The sequence below is a fragment of the Citrus clementina genome, unplaced genomic scaffold, assembly GCF_000493195.1.
Source record: "Citrus clementina cultivar Clemenules unplaced genomic scaffold, Citrus_clementina_v1.0 scaffold_2, whole genome shotgun sequence".
In the NCBI taxonomy this organism is placed as follows: domain Eukaryota; kingdom Viridiplantae; phylum Streptophyta; class Magnoliopsida; order Sapindales; family Rutaceae; genus Citrus; species Citrus x clementina.
In genome coordinates, this window is record NW_006262688.1 from 6,971,206 (window position 1) to 6,989,106 (window position 17,901).

The 17,901-nt window shown below is 30.4% G+C and overlaps 2 protein-coding genes across 2 annotated transcripts in view; both read right to left on the reverse strand.

Annotated features, from left to right (window-relative positions):
* Positions 1-1,458, reverse strand: part of LOC18052333 (cinnamoyl-CoA reductase 1) — a 7,685-nt gene extending 6,227 nt beyond the window's left edge. The window contains exon 1 of the mRNA XM_006446081.2: positions 1,292-1,458. Coding sequence (XP_006446144.2) covers positions 1,292-1,421 — 130 coding nt within the window. The 5' untranslated portion in view covers positions 1,422-1,458. The remainder of the gene's footprint in view (positions 1-1,291) is intronic.
* Positions 1,459-3,240: 1,782 nt separating this feature from the next.
* Positions 3,241-9,715, reverse strand: LOC18052335 (cinnamoyl-CoA reductase 1). Its single transcript, XM_006446083.2, has 6 exons — positions 9,523-9,715; positions 7,914-8,083; positions 5,628-5,819; positions 4,645-4,807; positions 3,781-3,967; positions 3,241-3,536 (listed from the first exon to the last, which is right to left on the reverse strand). Exons 1-6 carry the CDS (start codon positions 9,647-9,649, stop codon positions 3,392-3,394), a joined length of 984 nt encoding a protein of 327 aa, XP_006446146.1. The 5' UTR covers positions 9,650-9,715; the 3' UTR covers positions 3,241-3,391.
* Positions 9,716-17,901: the final 8,186 nt, after the last annotated feature.

Here is a 17,901-nt window from a genome sequence, read left to right on the forward strand (position 1 = left end):
ATCTACTTGCAACAAGTCCAACCCTCAGGGGAGATTTTTAAAAAACTGTGCAAAGACAATATTACCCTTAACAACAGTTTGTAGACGGAAATAACTAAAAAAAAATTAAAATTATTGGCGCGAAAAGCACAAACCCTATTTTTTGACAATTTTATCCTTGTCAATTCTAAAGATTTACACTATCATAGGTAAAGATTATAACTATTTCATTTTCAAGTTTTTAATTTTATCTTTTTTGTAGGAACTTTAAGAAAATATCAATAATTTAAAGAGAATTTTTAAAATTTTTAATTTTATTTTTTTTGTAGGAACTTTAAGAAAATATCAATAATTTAAAGAGGGTAAAATAACCAACCATTTTAATTTTTTTTTTTAGTTATTTTCGTTTACAAACTGTTGTTAAGGGTAATATTGTCTTTGCATAGTCAACTAACGGTCAATGTTAAAGTTAACTAACGGTAGGGGGTTTTTTACAAATAAATAAATTCTCGCCATCTACTTGCAACAAGCCTAAACCTCAGGGGAGGTTTTTAAAAATTATCCTAAGTTTTTTTCCCCTCGATTTTTCAATCACACTTACACAGCATGAATATTTACTAAAGAAACTTGTGCCGATCAGTGTAAGTGCTGTTAGCTGTAAGGTAGACTACGCTCAAAGATGGACACACTAACGTGTACAGGAAATAGAAATCTATAATGCTAATTTTATTAAGAAAGTGTTCGACAATTAAGCTTTGACTCAAAACAAACTGGAAATATATGATCTATCTCTACTCCGACTTGTCTCTCTCAAAATTAAATCTTTGCAATCTTCACAGTGAACAGAGCCTCCCACATGCATTTCTATGTTGATTCTAGGATATTAAACGAGTAACCATGATTCACTGACATACAGAGGTACCAACATATACAAGTATTGCGAAATATTTCCGCTAAATTTTTTTCATGTGTACAACTCAACCAATCATGAACAAGAGAAAGAACAAAAAGTTAAAAATTAAAGTGTCTCTAAGATTAAATTGGATATATCATGTAAGACCCCAATCAATCAATAAATTCATAATTCAGATAAAAAATAATGACAATAATTATAATAATAAGACAAAATCTTGATATGGGCATGCTCTAATTTTGCATGCATGAACACACATCACATTAATCCAAACAAATCACACACCGTAATACACAAAACCATCAAAAAATGAAATCCCAGAAATATTTTTTTATCATACACATTTACACATAAAAGATAAAAAAATGAATCAGTAAAAAAAAGAAGTAAAAAACTGACTGGGATCACGAACAGAGGCCTTGACAGTGTAGCCACGAGAAAGAAGAAGCTTGACAAGCCATGAAGCTATGTAACCCGATGCTCCGGTCACGCATACGACCTTCCCCGCTGCTGCTGCTACACTGCTCATTGTCAACTACTGATTCTCGCAATCGTTAACGTCTTGGAGTTTGCTTCTTCTTTATTTATACGCGTAAGAGTATTTTCACTTTACGTAAGTGTGGATTGATATGTCATTTTACATCCAGGGATGGCTGCAGCGGGGAGAGGAGGGACCGATTGTTGAAAAGTCATGCACGTGACATTGAAATTCAAAAATGAATGCAAAATTTCAAATGGCTACCAAACATTTGAAGAAAAAATGGAAAGTTGGTAAATTTGTCAAATTTGCCAAATGGACACCATTGACTATTGGCTTAGCTTAGCTTAGGTAGAATAGTAAAAGGGTTGGTGCAATAGTGCCATTATTTTCCCTATAAATAGATGACACTTCTTCCATGCTAAATCATTCCAAAATTGTTAAGCTTATAAGTTTCTAAGCTTTTGAGAGAAATGAGAGAAGTGTGTCTGGGGAATTTATTTTTCTTGCAGAGTGTGAGAGTACTGGGTATATTTGGGTTTCTGGGAAGTGAGATTCGTTACTCAAATATTGTATTCTATTAATTGTTAAATAAACAATTATTCTTTCTTGCCTCCGTGGATATAGGTTTAATTACCGAACCACGTAAATTCTGGTGTCTTTTATTTTTCTGTAATTATTTGGTGCGCTTGATTCCGCATTCCGCGCACAACACCAATATCTCGTGTTCATCTCGATATCCTGTATATATCTCCGTCTCTCCTATATTTCCGTCAAAATTATTTTTGAATTTAATTTAATTATATTAAAATAAAAAATTTAAATAAACTTTAATAATATATCTTACATTACATTAATCTATTATAAAAATCGCACTATAAAATATAAATTATCAGTATAATTATCTTCATCAATCTTTATGATTTTATAATAAAAAAATTATTTTTATGTGAGTAATGAAATGAGAATGAAACATGCTGCTGAGCTACAATGAAATAAGAACAAAGGGGGTGTTGATTGCGATGTGAATAATTTAAAAAAAAAATGAGTAAGATTGTGAGAGAGTGAATTAAGATTTGATTTATTGATTGTGGGCTTGTAAACTTTAGACTATTGTTAAGTTTAAATTACATCAAAACTTTTATATTAACTAATATTTATGTTATTTGTATAAATATTGTGATATTTGTTATTTTTACTAATATTAAATATTTTATAATTTAAATTTTATTATTTATTCACTAATAATTTTAGAAAAAATCAAAATAGAGAAATAAAGAAAATTTTGTTATTTATTCACTGATAATTTTAGAAAAAATTAAAAGAAAAAAATGGGGAGAAAATTGGAATTCTACCTCATCTCTTTTTCTTTTCCCATATAAAAAATTCGGTGAAAAATCAATTGGGTAAAACTCAATAAGATGAGTTGTTTCCATTCTTTTGTGTAAGGAGAGTTGGGGTCCTAGAGATTTCAAAATAATAATATCTTTTTATAAGTTGAAGGTGTAAAAATAAATATTTAATATTTTAGTTATTTTTAAATTTTAACAAATATTTCTATAATAAATCAAATTAAAAGTGGGACCATTTGTAACTTTTGAAAAATCAAACAGGGGCTTTATTCAGCCCCTCCGAGCTCTAATGCGGCGCCGCCACAGAATTCCACACGATCGTCGATGCTTTTATTTTTGGTACATTTGAACGTACAATGTCAGAAATGCGTGGCATGAAGCATCTCAGTGAAGTACAAAATCAAACCATTTCCTTTCTCTTTTATTGTTTTTATTTATTGAATTATTTTATTTTGGTTAAAAAGGCGAAAAATTGAGAATAAACTTGTCCCTTCTACGTAAAAGATATGTATGCATAATGGAATTTAATTGAAGCGAGAAAGTAGCATCATATTCTGAATCAATAAAATAGCGGTAGTAACAAATTGAACGTTTGATCACACCAAAAGCCATGAGTCAGAACCGTTTATTTATGATAACGTATGAGGCTGTGAAAGAGCTACTCACGACTCAAAAATCAACAAACCCCTTCTCCTTTAGAGATTCAATGGTTTCCTTGAGGCTGACCTCTAATGGGATGAACTCAATACCCAAGTTTTTCGCTTTTTCCTTCGAAACCTGATATGTCGGAACATATGGCTTGTCGTCCGCACACCTACAAAGTTTTTGTCAGATGATTAACTTGTTTTGTCAATTGGGTAGGGGGGGGAAAGCACTATCATTTTAAATGAAATAACATTGATCTGGAAATAAGGTGCAAGTTGCAGCATGATGAATGCACAAATGAGTAAATATGTTAAACTAAAGCCACCTTGAAAGTAAATAATATCATGGGATGCATGCACAAATGCTCTAAAGAACCTACTAGTGCCAGTAATCTTTTGTCCTTTAGAACTTACTTTTCTGGAAGCTCAAAAGTAGGGTAAAGCTCGTGTACAGTGTTCACGAGTTTTGAATAGTGTAAAACTCTTTCAACTAAACAATATCGTCCACTGGCCGATGGAACTTCAAATGCTTGAATATGTGCATTAGCAACATCTTTAACGTTAACCCATCCTAAAGTCGCATTTGGGTAAGTTTGTGCTCCTGCATTAAGGGGACAAAAGGAGAGAATAGAAACAGACACTATCAGCAAAGTTGAAGAATGACGTCCGCTGTATGGTATTCATGTATTTGTATCATTAGGCTTCACACCACATTCCCTGGTATTAGTTATTATTGCCATGCAATAAAAGGAACTCAAAAAATACTAAAGGCCTTGCTAGAAGTTTCATCTGGACAAAAACATCTAGATATGCAATTAAATAAAGTCAATACTAAGCCGAAACAAAAACTATTTAATTTCCTTGAAAAAATTAACTGTTAGAACTTGATGCAAATCCATTAGAAGACAATTTTGAAAACATATAAATGTTCCTTAGCAAGATTTAGTTTTGCATTACTGTACAAAACACCCCCATTCCAAAAAACCAGCAACAAGGTAAATACCGGTGATCAACAGTAAGTAACACAAGAACCACCTCAGAACCAGTGTCATTAAGATAGTCAGCCTTCTGAAAGTTCATCAAATGTTCTTTCACTATTGACTTGTTGCACTTCCTAGTTCTACGACCAGCCAACTGGAAATTTCAGCAGACTATTGTAGCTCGTTAACGACATGAACTAATTCAATTGCACAATATATTGACTTCAATGACAAACATAAAAGGCAAAGAATTAAGGGGGGAAAAAAAAGGTCAGCATTGCAGGCAGTAAACATATACCTTTAATTAAGCTTAGAACAGCAGCAGCACTTGTATTAAGTGTTGGCTGTAAGAGAGGACCGATAACCATTGCTGGGTTAATGGTGACCATGTCAATACTCTTCTCCTTTGCAAATTTCCAAGCCGCATCCTCAGCCAATGTCTTTGAAAGCACATACCAAAGCTGAAAACCCCAAAAAAACAAAGAACTCGAGAATAATATATAATTGCCACATGGATAAGTGCACAATCATGTCCTTATTTATAAATAGATTTACAAGCCAATGGATTCTTGAAAACTTGTTTAATAGCTGGGCATAACAGAAATTGGCCATTCTATACAACCTTGAAATTAAAAGCAGAATATAGGTTATGCAAAATCTGCAATAAACTAATATGTCTAAAGACTAAAACTGCATAAAAATTAGCAAAAAGTATTTTTTTGCAAAAAATGATTCAGGTCACCAGTAAAAAATACAAGATGAGGTTCAGGTAAATAAATATCCCTAGAAACATTGAGGAAAAGACCTAACCACCAAAATTCCAAATTAGAAGTGAAAAAAAGGTTACATCCATAATGCCTTCTAGAATCACTGCATAATCCGAGGTTTTAGACATGTACATAGTACACTTAAAAAATAAAAATAAAATAGTGATAGTCAAAAAACATTTCCATGCTGTGTTACAGGAGTTTGCAAACAATCAAGGATCCTCTAAATTCCAAAAAATAAATAAATGTCTCAGCATGTTATCCCTCTTACCGGACAACCATAATGGTTACTACGAGTGAAAAGAGAAGAAAAGGCTGAGCTTAGCTTCTCTGAAACTACCTACTGCTCATTTGTGGACAATCTTGCCATTAAGCTAAAGCATTGATGTTACTAATCTCCTATGAGTAATACTTGTTTGTATCTGTCTTTTAATCTCCATTGCAATTAACAAAATGAAACATCATGTGAATCACTACCAATTAAGCAAGGAGAAACAACATCATGCATACAGACCTTTGATTGCTTGCAAACCTCTGGATCCGAGAACCAAGTCTCATCAACTACCACATCAGGGGTTCGAGGTTTTCCGTTGTATGCAACTGCAGCCATTGAAGATGTTAAAACCACTCGTTTGATAGAAGGGAACTTTGCACATGAGTTAAGAACATTAACAGTTCCTTTCACTGCAGGATCAAGTAACTCCACCTGAAATGAGAAAAACTGTTAACTAGCGGAGAAAACAAAGGGCATATTCTTTGCCTATATGTTTTGTACGCATGGAGCATAACAAAATTTGCAGCACAGTGTTCCCAAATTTTAGAAGACAATTGATACTGTAGTTCTAAAATACTATTCATTCTCTTGTCGTAATTACTGCCAAATGAACAAGCAGTAATAGCAAAAGTAATTCTTATGGAAGAAAATACAAAGCAAAAGAGTATAGTTGAACTTTAATTTCCTTGAAAAAATAGCAAAGCTAAATTAATCTCCTGTATATGTTCAGATTATAGCTTCAGAGGAAAATCATGTGCCAATTACATTTATTGGTTTTTAAGAGCCAAAAGATTCCCTCTGGGCTTCTATTGCTTTTTTATTTTGCTTAATTGGGAGTTGCTTTATCCTTAAAGGGATTGCAATCCTAATGAGCTGCGTTGTTTCTGGGTTTCCACTACTTTTGCTCTATGTAGAGTTTTGAGTGTTTTCTCTTCATCGGGACTACTTGTCGTCCTTGTTTTTGTGGATTTGTAGTCCCAGCAATCCTAGTACATCTCTTTTACAGTTTAACATAATATTTGGTTTCTCAGCAAAATGAGCCAAAACATTCCCACTTTCTAGTCATAAGTTAAGGGACACTTAACAATCAATTTTATCAGATAAGGTCCTTCGTCAGAGTAGTGTCTCAACCCTTTTAATTATTGCTCCGTCAGCTGGCTCCAACCCTCCTGCTCATCTTTCTTTTTTACTTAATGGATATTTCAGGATCTATCTTTTTCATATATCCTATCAAATACAAATGCACACCTATGTAATTAAAATGACATACAAAATATTGTAATATAAACTGAAAGTTCTGCATAAGATCATCATTTTCAAACAAAGGAGCAGGCATACAGACGGCATTTTGATTTGAAAAGGCTATATCATTTCAAGAATAGAGAAGGTTTTTCTGTGAAGAAATTACAAAATATAAAGAAAATAATTGCATGGCTAGATATTGAAAGGCATACTGGTTACAGCTAGAATATCTGCTAACCCCCAAAAGATTTCTCATCCTAAATGTGGATGTGAAAGGAATGCTACATTATTTATACCTCTGTGCCATAGCCATACACATCAAGACCAGATAGGATTGAGGGTAATCTCTCATGTTACGTCCTATTAATCACCATGAGCTGTCATCGCCATCTTCTTGAAGAAAATGAGAACTGACAAATCTTTCTATCCTAAGAAAGTAAACAGATAGAAGTGGCTGACAATCCAATGCTATGTTGATAAACATTAAAATCCTCCAATCTAATGACATTACAGCCTTCTTCCATAATCAAACATCAAAACATCATAACTATTCAAGGTATGTTCTTAGGCACTCTCATGGCATTAAGGAATTTACAAATCCACCTTTAAGAGTTCAGAATCTGGAGCAAGTCTGTTACTTGACTACATTTTTCCCCTTCATGCCTAAGCACTTAGATCTTTCTATTTGTTTGATTCACTCTAAAATCAATGTTATCCAAGCATGACAATTAGGTGGAAAGAACTGGAAGAGAAAAACAGGGAAGAGGGAGTTAGATCATGTAATAAAAGTTTGTCTCAAAGGATGAAATATTTCCTAATGTAAAAGCCACTTTCGAACTTTCCCAACTCCTTATCCCAATGTCTGAAAGAAATATACATTAGGTTCAAGAGAAATTTACTACAGAACTTGCATGTCATAGTAACTATCAACTTGTTTTATACAAACACCTGATAACACACAGATTTTAGTTATTTAGTCAGGTGTAAAAATCAATTTCAGCATACATACATGTGGACACAACAAAAATCATGGTGTCAAGAAGGCGAAAGAAGTTGGAATTCAGACACCCTTGTTATGGAGGAGAAGGGAAAAAAAAAAAAACGGAAGACCCATCCGAACTAATCCATTCCAAAACCGGCAGTTAGCTGAGAAAAAAGTTTCTGATGGGTAACCACTACAACTTCTTCAAAAAGTCTGCTACATCAATTTTGTCCAACAAACTAGCAAAGCAAGTTAGAACACAGGATTGTATTTAGAGTTCTGTGTAGATTGAAAATATTAACCTGCGGATCCTTGACATCATGATAAAAAGGGGATGCAGTATGGAAAACACCATCGCACCCATCAACAACTGAATCATAAGATCCTTCTTCCAAAAGGTTTGCCTTAAACAACTGAAGTCTTTCCGAAGCTCCATCAAGTGCAAGTAAGTGTCCCGTCTTTTTTGGATCATCTGCAGAAAAATATAAACAGAATAAAATTAGCAATTTATTCCAGAAATAGCAAATTAGTGCCTACGAGATAAAATTATGCTATGAAAAAGTTTAAATAATTTCCAGGTCTCATATTCCCTGAAAAGAAGAATGCAAAAGTAATCCCGATCATTGCTTATCAAAAAGGGACGAAAGAAGGGAAAAATAAAAACACAAGTCATCCAGTTTTGATAAACTATACATTCAGAAACTAGCAACTTCAGAGCGATAATATTTGTCTCTAAGTACAGCATAATGAAATAATTAGAAGCAAAAAATTTATATGTGCACTTGCAAGTTGACGCCCTCCCATTGAAGGTTAGGGACTTGCAAGAAAACTGATCCTCGAAACTGTTGGATCCTCAATGATCCTTGAAATCAACAGCACTAATCTGATGGTAACATTTATAACTTTTGTAAACCTTCAAAGATCAAAGATAATCCATGTGTTCACTGGAGACAGCACCACTAATGACTAACAGAGCTGAATGGACAGAAAAAAGGAACATGTTTATCAGAAAGCGAACAGAAATCATAATGACTATTCAATTTTGCCTCAACTAACCATGAATTTATCAATTTCTGGTAGTTCAGAGGCCACGGTAAAGCATGACTACAACCAGACATACCATATTGATACAGCATTCCAAAGCAGGGGAAAGAATTTAAATATGAAGTAATGGATATAATTAGGATTTTCTTTTCCTCAATGTTTCAATCTCGCTTACACAGCATGAAGATTTACTAAAGAAACTAGTGCTGAATGGTGTAAGTGCTTTTAGCTGTACAGGTCGACTATGTTTAAAGATCGACACACTAATGTATAATGCAAATTTATTAAGAAAGTGTTCGACAATTGAGCTTTGACTCAAAACAAACTGGAAATGTATGATCTATCTCTATTTTGACTTGTCTTTGTCAAAATTAAATCTTCGCAATCTTCAAAGATAACAGAGCCTCCCATATGCATTTCTATGTTGATTCCAGGATATCAAACGAGTAAACATGATTCACTGGCATACAGAGGTACCAATACATACAAGTATTGAGAAATATTTCCACTAAATTCTTTTCACGTGTACACCGCAACCAATCATGAACAATAAAAAGAACAAACAATTAAAAATTAAAAGTGTACCTAAGATTAAATTGGATATATCAGGTAAGACACCAATCAATCAATACATTTATAATTAAGATAAAAAATAATGATGATAATAATAATAAGACAAAATCTTGATATGGGCATGCTCTAATTTTGCATGCATGAATACGCATCACATTAATCCAAACAATTGATTCACACAATGCACGAAACCATCAGAAAATTAAACCACAGATATATTTTTTGATCATACACATTTACGCATAAATATTTTTAAAAAAAATGAATGAGAATGAAAAGAAGTAAAAAACTGACTGGGATCACGAACAGAGGCCTTGACAGTATAGCCACGAGAAAGAAGAAGCTTGACAAGCCATGATGCTATGTAACCAGATGCTCCGGTCACGCACACGACCTTCCCGGCTGCTGCTGCACCGCTCATTTTTAGCTACTGATTCTTCGTAATCGTAACGTCTCGGAGTGCTTCTTTTTTGTTTGTACGTGTAAGAGTATTGTCACTTTAAGTAAAGTGGGTTGACATGGTGATATGTCGTTTAAATCTTCTGTTTAAGGAAATATTTAGTTGGGCTAATAATATTTAGCTCCCTAATCTTTTATAATTTCTAAGGAAGGTATAGAGTTTTTTTCATTTTTATTAAAGAAGTCTTGAAATCTAATACAATTATGAAGACTCGCACTATTATAAAATTTAGAAACAAGCGGCACTGTATGTATATTTTTCACCACAAATGCATTCCACGCTTTTAACTAATGCAAATTGAATAAATTTGTTCGACGGTTGCTGCTAATCTCTTTTAATATTAGATCGACTGTTGGTTTTTTTTTTTTTAAAAAGATCGTTGGCTTTATTTTTTATGTTATTTGTACAACGGGTAAAAGTTCATTTAATTCTTGTATTTTAATATTAGTATCCATTTAATCTTTATATTTTTAAAAATGCCTTGAAACATCCCTACTGTTAAAGTATTGGTACCCCTACCGTTACTTTTTTTTTGACTTATTTTTACAATATTACCCTTTTATAATAATTTTTTATTTGGACAGTAATAAAAAGAAAATAATTAAATTAACAATTTAACCCTAAAAAATAAATAAATAATTATATTAATTTTTAATTATAAAAAATTAAATTGTTAATTTTTATTTCTTTTGGCTTACTTTTACAATATTACCCTTTTATAATATTTTTTTTGTTTGGACATTAATAAAAAGAAAATAATTAAATTACCAATTTAATCCTAAAAAATAAAAATAATAATATTAATTTTTAATTGTCAAAAATTAAATTGTTAAAAATTGTATGCAAACTACCAAGTGTGCAAATGGTGCTTGCAAAAAAATTAATATAATTTTTTTATTTTCTAGGGTGAAATTGGTAATTTAATTATTATTATTTTATTAATGTCCAATCAAAAAAATTATTATAAAAGGGTAATACTGTAAAAGTAGGCCAAAAGAAATAAAAAGTAACGGTATGAGTATCAATATTTTAATGGCAGAGATGTTTCAAGACATTTTTAAAAATACAGGGACTAAACAGACATTAATCTTAAAATATAAGGACTAAATAAATTTTTACCCCTTGTACAACCGCAACCTACTTGCTTATGACTTTCTTTTTTTTCTAGTAGACATAATATATGTATTTATTTGGATAAATAAATGGGTTCTAAATGAAATTAGGATCCAACTACATTAGAACAGGGTAGCTGACCGAACCGTCAGGTGTATGTTATTACAATTATTTCAAATTCTTCTCATATGTATCCGATGGTTAATTTGATTGCTTTACGTTAGAGATGCTCCAACATAACTAATGACACGAAATTATAATAATTTTCTCTAAAATAATCTTAAAATATTATCATATTATTAATTTTTACATTGGTTCTAATAATTTTCTCTAATATAATCTTAAAATATTATCATATTATTAATTTTCACATCGGTTCTAAGGCAGCAGGCCCGAGGCTTACGGGGACTGGTCCGACTGGAGGAGGCCGAGGTGCCTGTGGATTTTGAAAAACTTTTCAAATCTTTTAAATGAAATATTAAAATGTAAGTATAAAAAGATTGATTTAACCCTTGCATGCTTTAAATATAAACTTTATATATAGGATGAAAATGTGATTCTATATCTTGTGAAGTAAAGTCTAAATGGCCCCTGCACTCCTATGAAAAGCACCATTGAATCCCGTGAAAATAAACGCAGAAGATTTGCCAAAGATTATTTTTTGGGAGTCCATTAGTACTTATTTTAATGCACGAAATAATTGAAGAGTACCATAAAGTGATAAAACTGTCATTACTGCAGGAGCCTGAGGCCAAGGCTTATGCAAATTCAGGGCAACATAAATTGGGAGCACCACCAGCTGCTACATGACCACTGGGAGCTGAATAAGAGAAGGAGTAGTGATAGGTATAGAGAAAAATGAGAGAAATTTACTTTCTCTCTCTCTACCCACCTACTCTCCCTCTTCCCTTTTCTTCTTTATTTTTCTCATTTTTTTCTCATCTTTTTCTACACCAAGTATTTTCCTAAGATAAGAAGAGACCATAGCTTTAATTCTCAATAATGGAAGGGTTAAATTTTGAGGGGACTTCGTAGTAGACATTACCCCTCAATAAAAGTATACAGCTGAGATAAAACAACAACATAAAAATAAAAATAAAGCATCATGTTAACAGAAGTTGCAGCTTGAATATATACTATAGTCAAATTTAATTTTTTGAAATGGAGCAAAAATCTTGTTGGGGTCTGAAGTTCAGTCTAATGCTTACGGCCACACACACAGAAGACTCAAGCTCTTCAACCTTAAGAATGAGACTAAGAAATGACTAATACTAAACTAAGGAGTGGTTTAATTTACACAAAAGCAAAGAAAATTTTCTTCCTACTTTATATCATAAGGTATTAATATTTACTGTTTTTTTTTTGTATGAATCAATGATTTAATATACATGTCCGTTTGTTAAGCTTGTATCATCTTTTCGGATTGCTTAATTGTCAATCATGAAATCAAATGTTGTGAATAATCTTTCCATACCACACAAATTTTAGTACATGAGTAAGAACAAACACAATATCCTATGACGATGTTGTAAACTTCTTGTCAAGATTCTTGTATGGACAAATAATATTTTTTGTGATTTTCTGGTCATGAATTGTCATTTTAACCATCAGCATCTCTTGCGTGTCTTGAGACAAAACGTCAAAAGAAAATGAAATAAGACAAAATGTGGAATCCACTCGAAGATTTTGAATCTAGAGGTAAAGAACGTCAAACAAAAATATAATTTTATTATTGAAAGAGATTATTAAAATGCACACGAATCCTCCTCATTAAATAAGTAAATACATTCCTCCATGTAAATCGAAATATGAAAAATAAATCACGCTTCGATAAAATATTAAATATTTCTCTAACAAGTAAAGAGGTAAAAATTAAAAAGCATTTTTAAATTTTTGTAATTTTATTTTGTCCAATATCACTTAGCTAGCGTATTTTACTGTAACTAAATGTTTAAATATAAATAATATGCTTGTTTATTAAAGGATCGCTATATCACTCATCCAATTTATTCGAATGAGGTGCCTTCACATATGCTTTAAATAAATTTATATAATAATTTATTTTTTAGTTTATGGAAAATTATCAACTACTTCATGACATGTCAGTTCGTCTGGGATGAAGAGAAAAATTTGGAGATATATACTTGCTGTTTCATTTTCTTTATAAATAAATGAAAAGTATTTTTTTTTAAATTATTTTTACATAACAATCCTTATCAGTGCCATTAAGAAAGAAAGATAAAGTCGTAAAAAATGATGGTTTAATATAGAAGTAGATATTATATGGGAGAAGTTCTACTTTTAGGTGGCCTCTCTGTGTTAAGATTGGTTGAAATAAGTAGTAACTATATAAGAATTAATAATTTAATAATTTAATTTTAATCATAAATTAAGATACCTAGAATGTACATGTAGAATTTACAACTCAAATCAATATATAAAATGTACACATAGTACATGATTTTAAAAAATTCATAATTAAGATCGCCATTGAATTTAAATTCTTCCCTCTTAAGTATTCATGTTTTTTTCTTAAGAATTTAAATCTATTTTAAGAAGTGTAGGAAAATGTAAACCTTAGATAAATTAATTATCCTAGTTAATTAATTCATTAATTCTCAAATCACTGTTAACATATTGATATTCGTACAATATTGTTTATGATTCGCTATTCATATGACAATATTCACGAGTTACTGTCCACAATTATTGTTCATCATAACTATTTATAATATTGTTCATTTTACTGTTTATTCAAATTAAATCTATCAAATATGCTAGAAACAGTAAATTGCAGAAAGTAAAACATATAGAGGATTGTACGTTGTTCAAATCATAATGTTATACATAGGAGACCATGCCCAGACATTAATCAATTCACAAGTAATGAAAAATTGCAACTTATTGGAATGTTACATAATTGCAAACTCCATTTTATTCTTGTTGTCACTCTGTTCAATTTAATTTAATCGACCTTATTTAATGAGCACCACTCATCTTCAATTATATTCACTAGTTCCTTGAGATCCTTTTAATAAAAACAAACAAATCCTTCAACCCAAAGAGACAAAAAAAATCAAAAATCAAAAAATGTCTAATGAAGGACTTGATATGAAGAAGACTCAAAGATTAAAATTTCATAGGGATATGAAACATCATATGCAGGTAAGATAGACTTTCTTCTCTGCTATAAAATATGATATGTCTTCTTCAATCTTTAATGTGTGAAAAACTTCCGTTTATTTAGATGTAGTATTTCAATCATACCCCAGTAGAGGAGTAATAGGATATATTTTCTCAAGAGCCCAAAATTCTCTAAGTTCTTGATATATTTACCAATGTAGTATTCATTTTTATTTGGAATGCTTTGATATGAAATCTTGTATACACTCCAATTTACTTCTTTATGCCTCCAAAAATATTCTTCAATATTCCACATAATCTAATCTAATAAATACTCAATACTAAATAAATGCCAAATATAAGGAATAATAAGTAACAATATTATTGATATGATGACAATAATAAAAACCCTAATATTTTATTTTCAAAATCCAAATAGGACAACTCTTTACGCAAAAAGTTACTAAAAATATAGTTAAATTACTTTTGTAATTTGTAGAGATGGCCAACTGGGCGGGCAGCACGTGATATAGTATGAATAGGGCATGTATTCGTACAACATGGCACAACATGAGTACGTTTTGATAGGACACCTGACAGGGAAGATGCATAAACGGTTTGCACTAGACTGAGAATTTTAGGTAAGTGAGCCTCAAAAGTACGACACAGTTAGAGATAAACTAAAATATGCATGTGAAAAGGCTTGCAATTAGCACACTTCATTGGTGGGCTAATGCACAATCCATGGGCCATCAACAGTATGCGGGTCAAAGTATATCAAAGTCAAATTTTTTAATGAAAAGTAAAAAAAAAATGTTATGACTTTACAAATGACTTAAAATTGAATCTTTTAATATATTTTGTTAGTGTAGGTTTTTTTAAATTAATTTAAATCTTAGTTTCAAAAAAAAGTATTTTAATTATTTTATTTTTATAATTTTTTAAATAAATAAGTGATATCATGATTTTAATATATAAAATTATAAATATTATAATTTTATAAATGATAAATCCAAACTGTTTAGAACTGTAATATTTCATTTATGAAATCATAAATTAATTAAAGGAGATATGTTTCATTTCTAAATGAAATACTTTTCACGTTTACACACAAAAAAATAAATTATGAACGATTAAAAGTTGCATTTTCATTCAATGGAAATTTAGTGTAGTTTGCATTACTACAGTTAAACAATACATCCCAACTAGGTTGTTATAGTTGATATCTCATAGTTGTAATATCTTGTAATCGTCATTTTAGGATTGTAATTTTAATTTTTAATTAATCATTACCATGGTCTACAAAATTAAATTTATGTATCATTGTATTATAATTAGTTATTGCAAAACTAGATGATATAATTGTGTAATTGTGTTAATGATATGTTAATTATGATATTTTAATTTAAAACTTCCAAGCATTAATGTTATTATAGACTATCATTTATGATTCCATGTAATTTCAAATTAATAATTTAATGTTAACCCTTAAGAAATATTTTATTATTATTATTATCATCATCATCAACATCATCATCATCATCATCACTACTACTACTTTTAGGCCGTGTTTACTTGCTGGAGTGAGAGTGAAAAGTGTGGATTCCTCCCACTCTAGCGTTTACTTCCTCAAAATGGGAAGGGATTGGGAATCCCACTCCGTGGGCCCCACCCATTTTTGGAGTGGGGAGTGGGAGTGGGAATCCACTCCCACCTCTCCCTTTTTTACCCTTTTATTTTTAATTTAATTTAATATTTTATAATTAATAAAATAAAATAAATAATATTATATTTATTTGAATAATATTATTATATTTATTTGAATAATAATATTATATTTAACTAAATAATAATTTGCATTGATTCTAAGTTAAAATTATTTTAAAATAATATTATTATATTAATAGAGAATTAATAAATATAATATTCTTATATTTATTTTAAAAATAATAGTACTATATTTATTTAATATTAATAATAATAAATAGTTTATTCTAAGAAAACATTAATTTTGTACTAAATAATATTATTTTATTATTTTATATAATAATAAATTTAATATAATTATATTAAATAAAATAAAATAAGGTTTCATTTTATATTAAAATTAAAATTAATAATTTATTGTTCATAATTAAGAATATTAATAATTATAATAAATTTACAAATATAATAAAATAAATATTATTCATTAAATATATTTTTTATTAGTTTTGTAATTAAAAACTATAATTCTTTAAATAAAGATAAAATTATAATTTGAAATTATTTACTCGCAATCCAAGACAAAGTAAACACATAAATTAGATTCTGATCTCTATTCCATGCTTCCATTCCAGTGTAAGTAAACAACCTAATCTCACTCCCACTCCACACTCCCAATCCTAGGATTCCCACTCCTCAGGATTCTCAATCCAATCTAAAAAGTAAACGATACCTTATAGTGCATTGGCTTGAGCTAGACACACCTAATAAAAAGAAAAAAAAGTAATTGTCCTTTTTGTTGGGCATAGCGCACACACGGGGCATGTTGTGGGCCATGCTCGGCCTAGAAAAAATAGGCATGAGAAGACTCATTTACATAGTGGGTCGTGTCGTGCCAGCACAATGACCCAAGTGTGCCTCACTTTAACACGGCTCATTGGCCATCATTAATAATTACTCTATTCCGATAATATTAATTTAGTCTTTTAGTAATCATATTTGTATAAAAAAATAGTTATTCAGTTTTGAAACAAAGAAAAATTTATGACATCACAAAAACATACATAATTATTAGGGAAAAGGACACAGAGACCCACAATGTTTGAATAAGGGACACAGAGACCCCCAACGTTTGAAAAGGGGACACAAAACCCCCTAATGTTTCAAAAAAGACACTAAAACCCCCATTTGTTAACAGAAATTATAATTTTAAAGTGCAATTACCATTATACCCTTATAGCATATTAAAAAATTATTGTTCATTGTCCAATTTATTCCTATATTATTAATAAAATTACGAAGTACAATTAAGATTTTGTAATTATTGTTGTAACCAATTTTTTTTATTTTGTTGATTATATAAGTTTAAATGGAGAATTGTTATTGAGAATTGTTATTTTTATTATATTAGTAATCAATTTAATTTATTTTTATTCTTGAGCAATGGATTAAATTTATTTAAAAAAGGAGAAAAATTGACAAAAATTAAATGGAAAAATTGGATAATGAAGTTATAGGCGTAATTTTATTAATAATATAGGAATAAATTGGACAATGAACAATTATTTTTTAATATGCTATAAGGGTATAATGGCAATTGTACTTTAAAATTATAATTTCTGTTAACAAATGGGGGTCTGAGTATTTTTTTTGAAACATTAGAAAGTTTTGTGTCCCTTTTTCAAATGTTGAGAGTCTCTATGTCCCTTATTCAAACATTAAGATTCTCTGTATTCTTTTCCCTAATTATTATTACTAGGTTTCCCTTTTTTTTTTTAAAGGTCGGTCAAGGCCGGCCACCAAATTTCATGCTTAATGTGAAACACAGTGAAAGGCCAGGGCACGGCACTATTGCTAAACTGCTGATGCGGATGGCAGTAGCGTCACATCATGTGCTGTCAATATGAAATCAATTGCATCCACTATATATCAACTTCAAAAGTTTTATTTAAAAACATTGATATTTGTATTACAATGAAAAATGTTATTGATTTTTATTTAGTCCTGCCCATATACAAGAGAAATGTCTATCTTTATTGACCTTATGTAATTATATAATTAGGAGGGATATGAGTCCTAATACATGCTACGACTAGAACTTGGCTCTCTAAATCATAATTAGGCTACAACATAAAAAAATCATTAGTGTATTAATTGACAACTATTGTGAAACAAAATCATTAGCTTTTAACTAGCTCTAACTGCCATATATAAGTGAGCAAGTCATCGACAAATATTTGCTATATGTATATCTAAAATTATATCTATTTGTA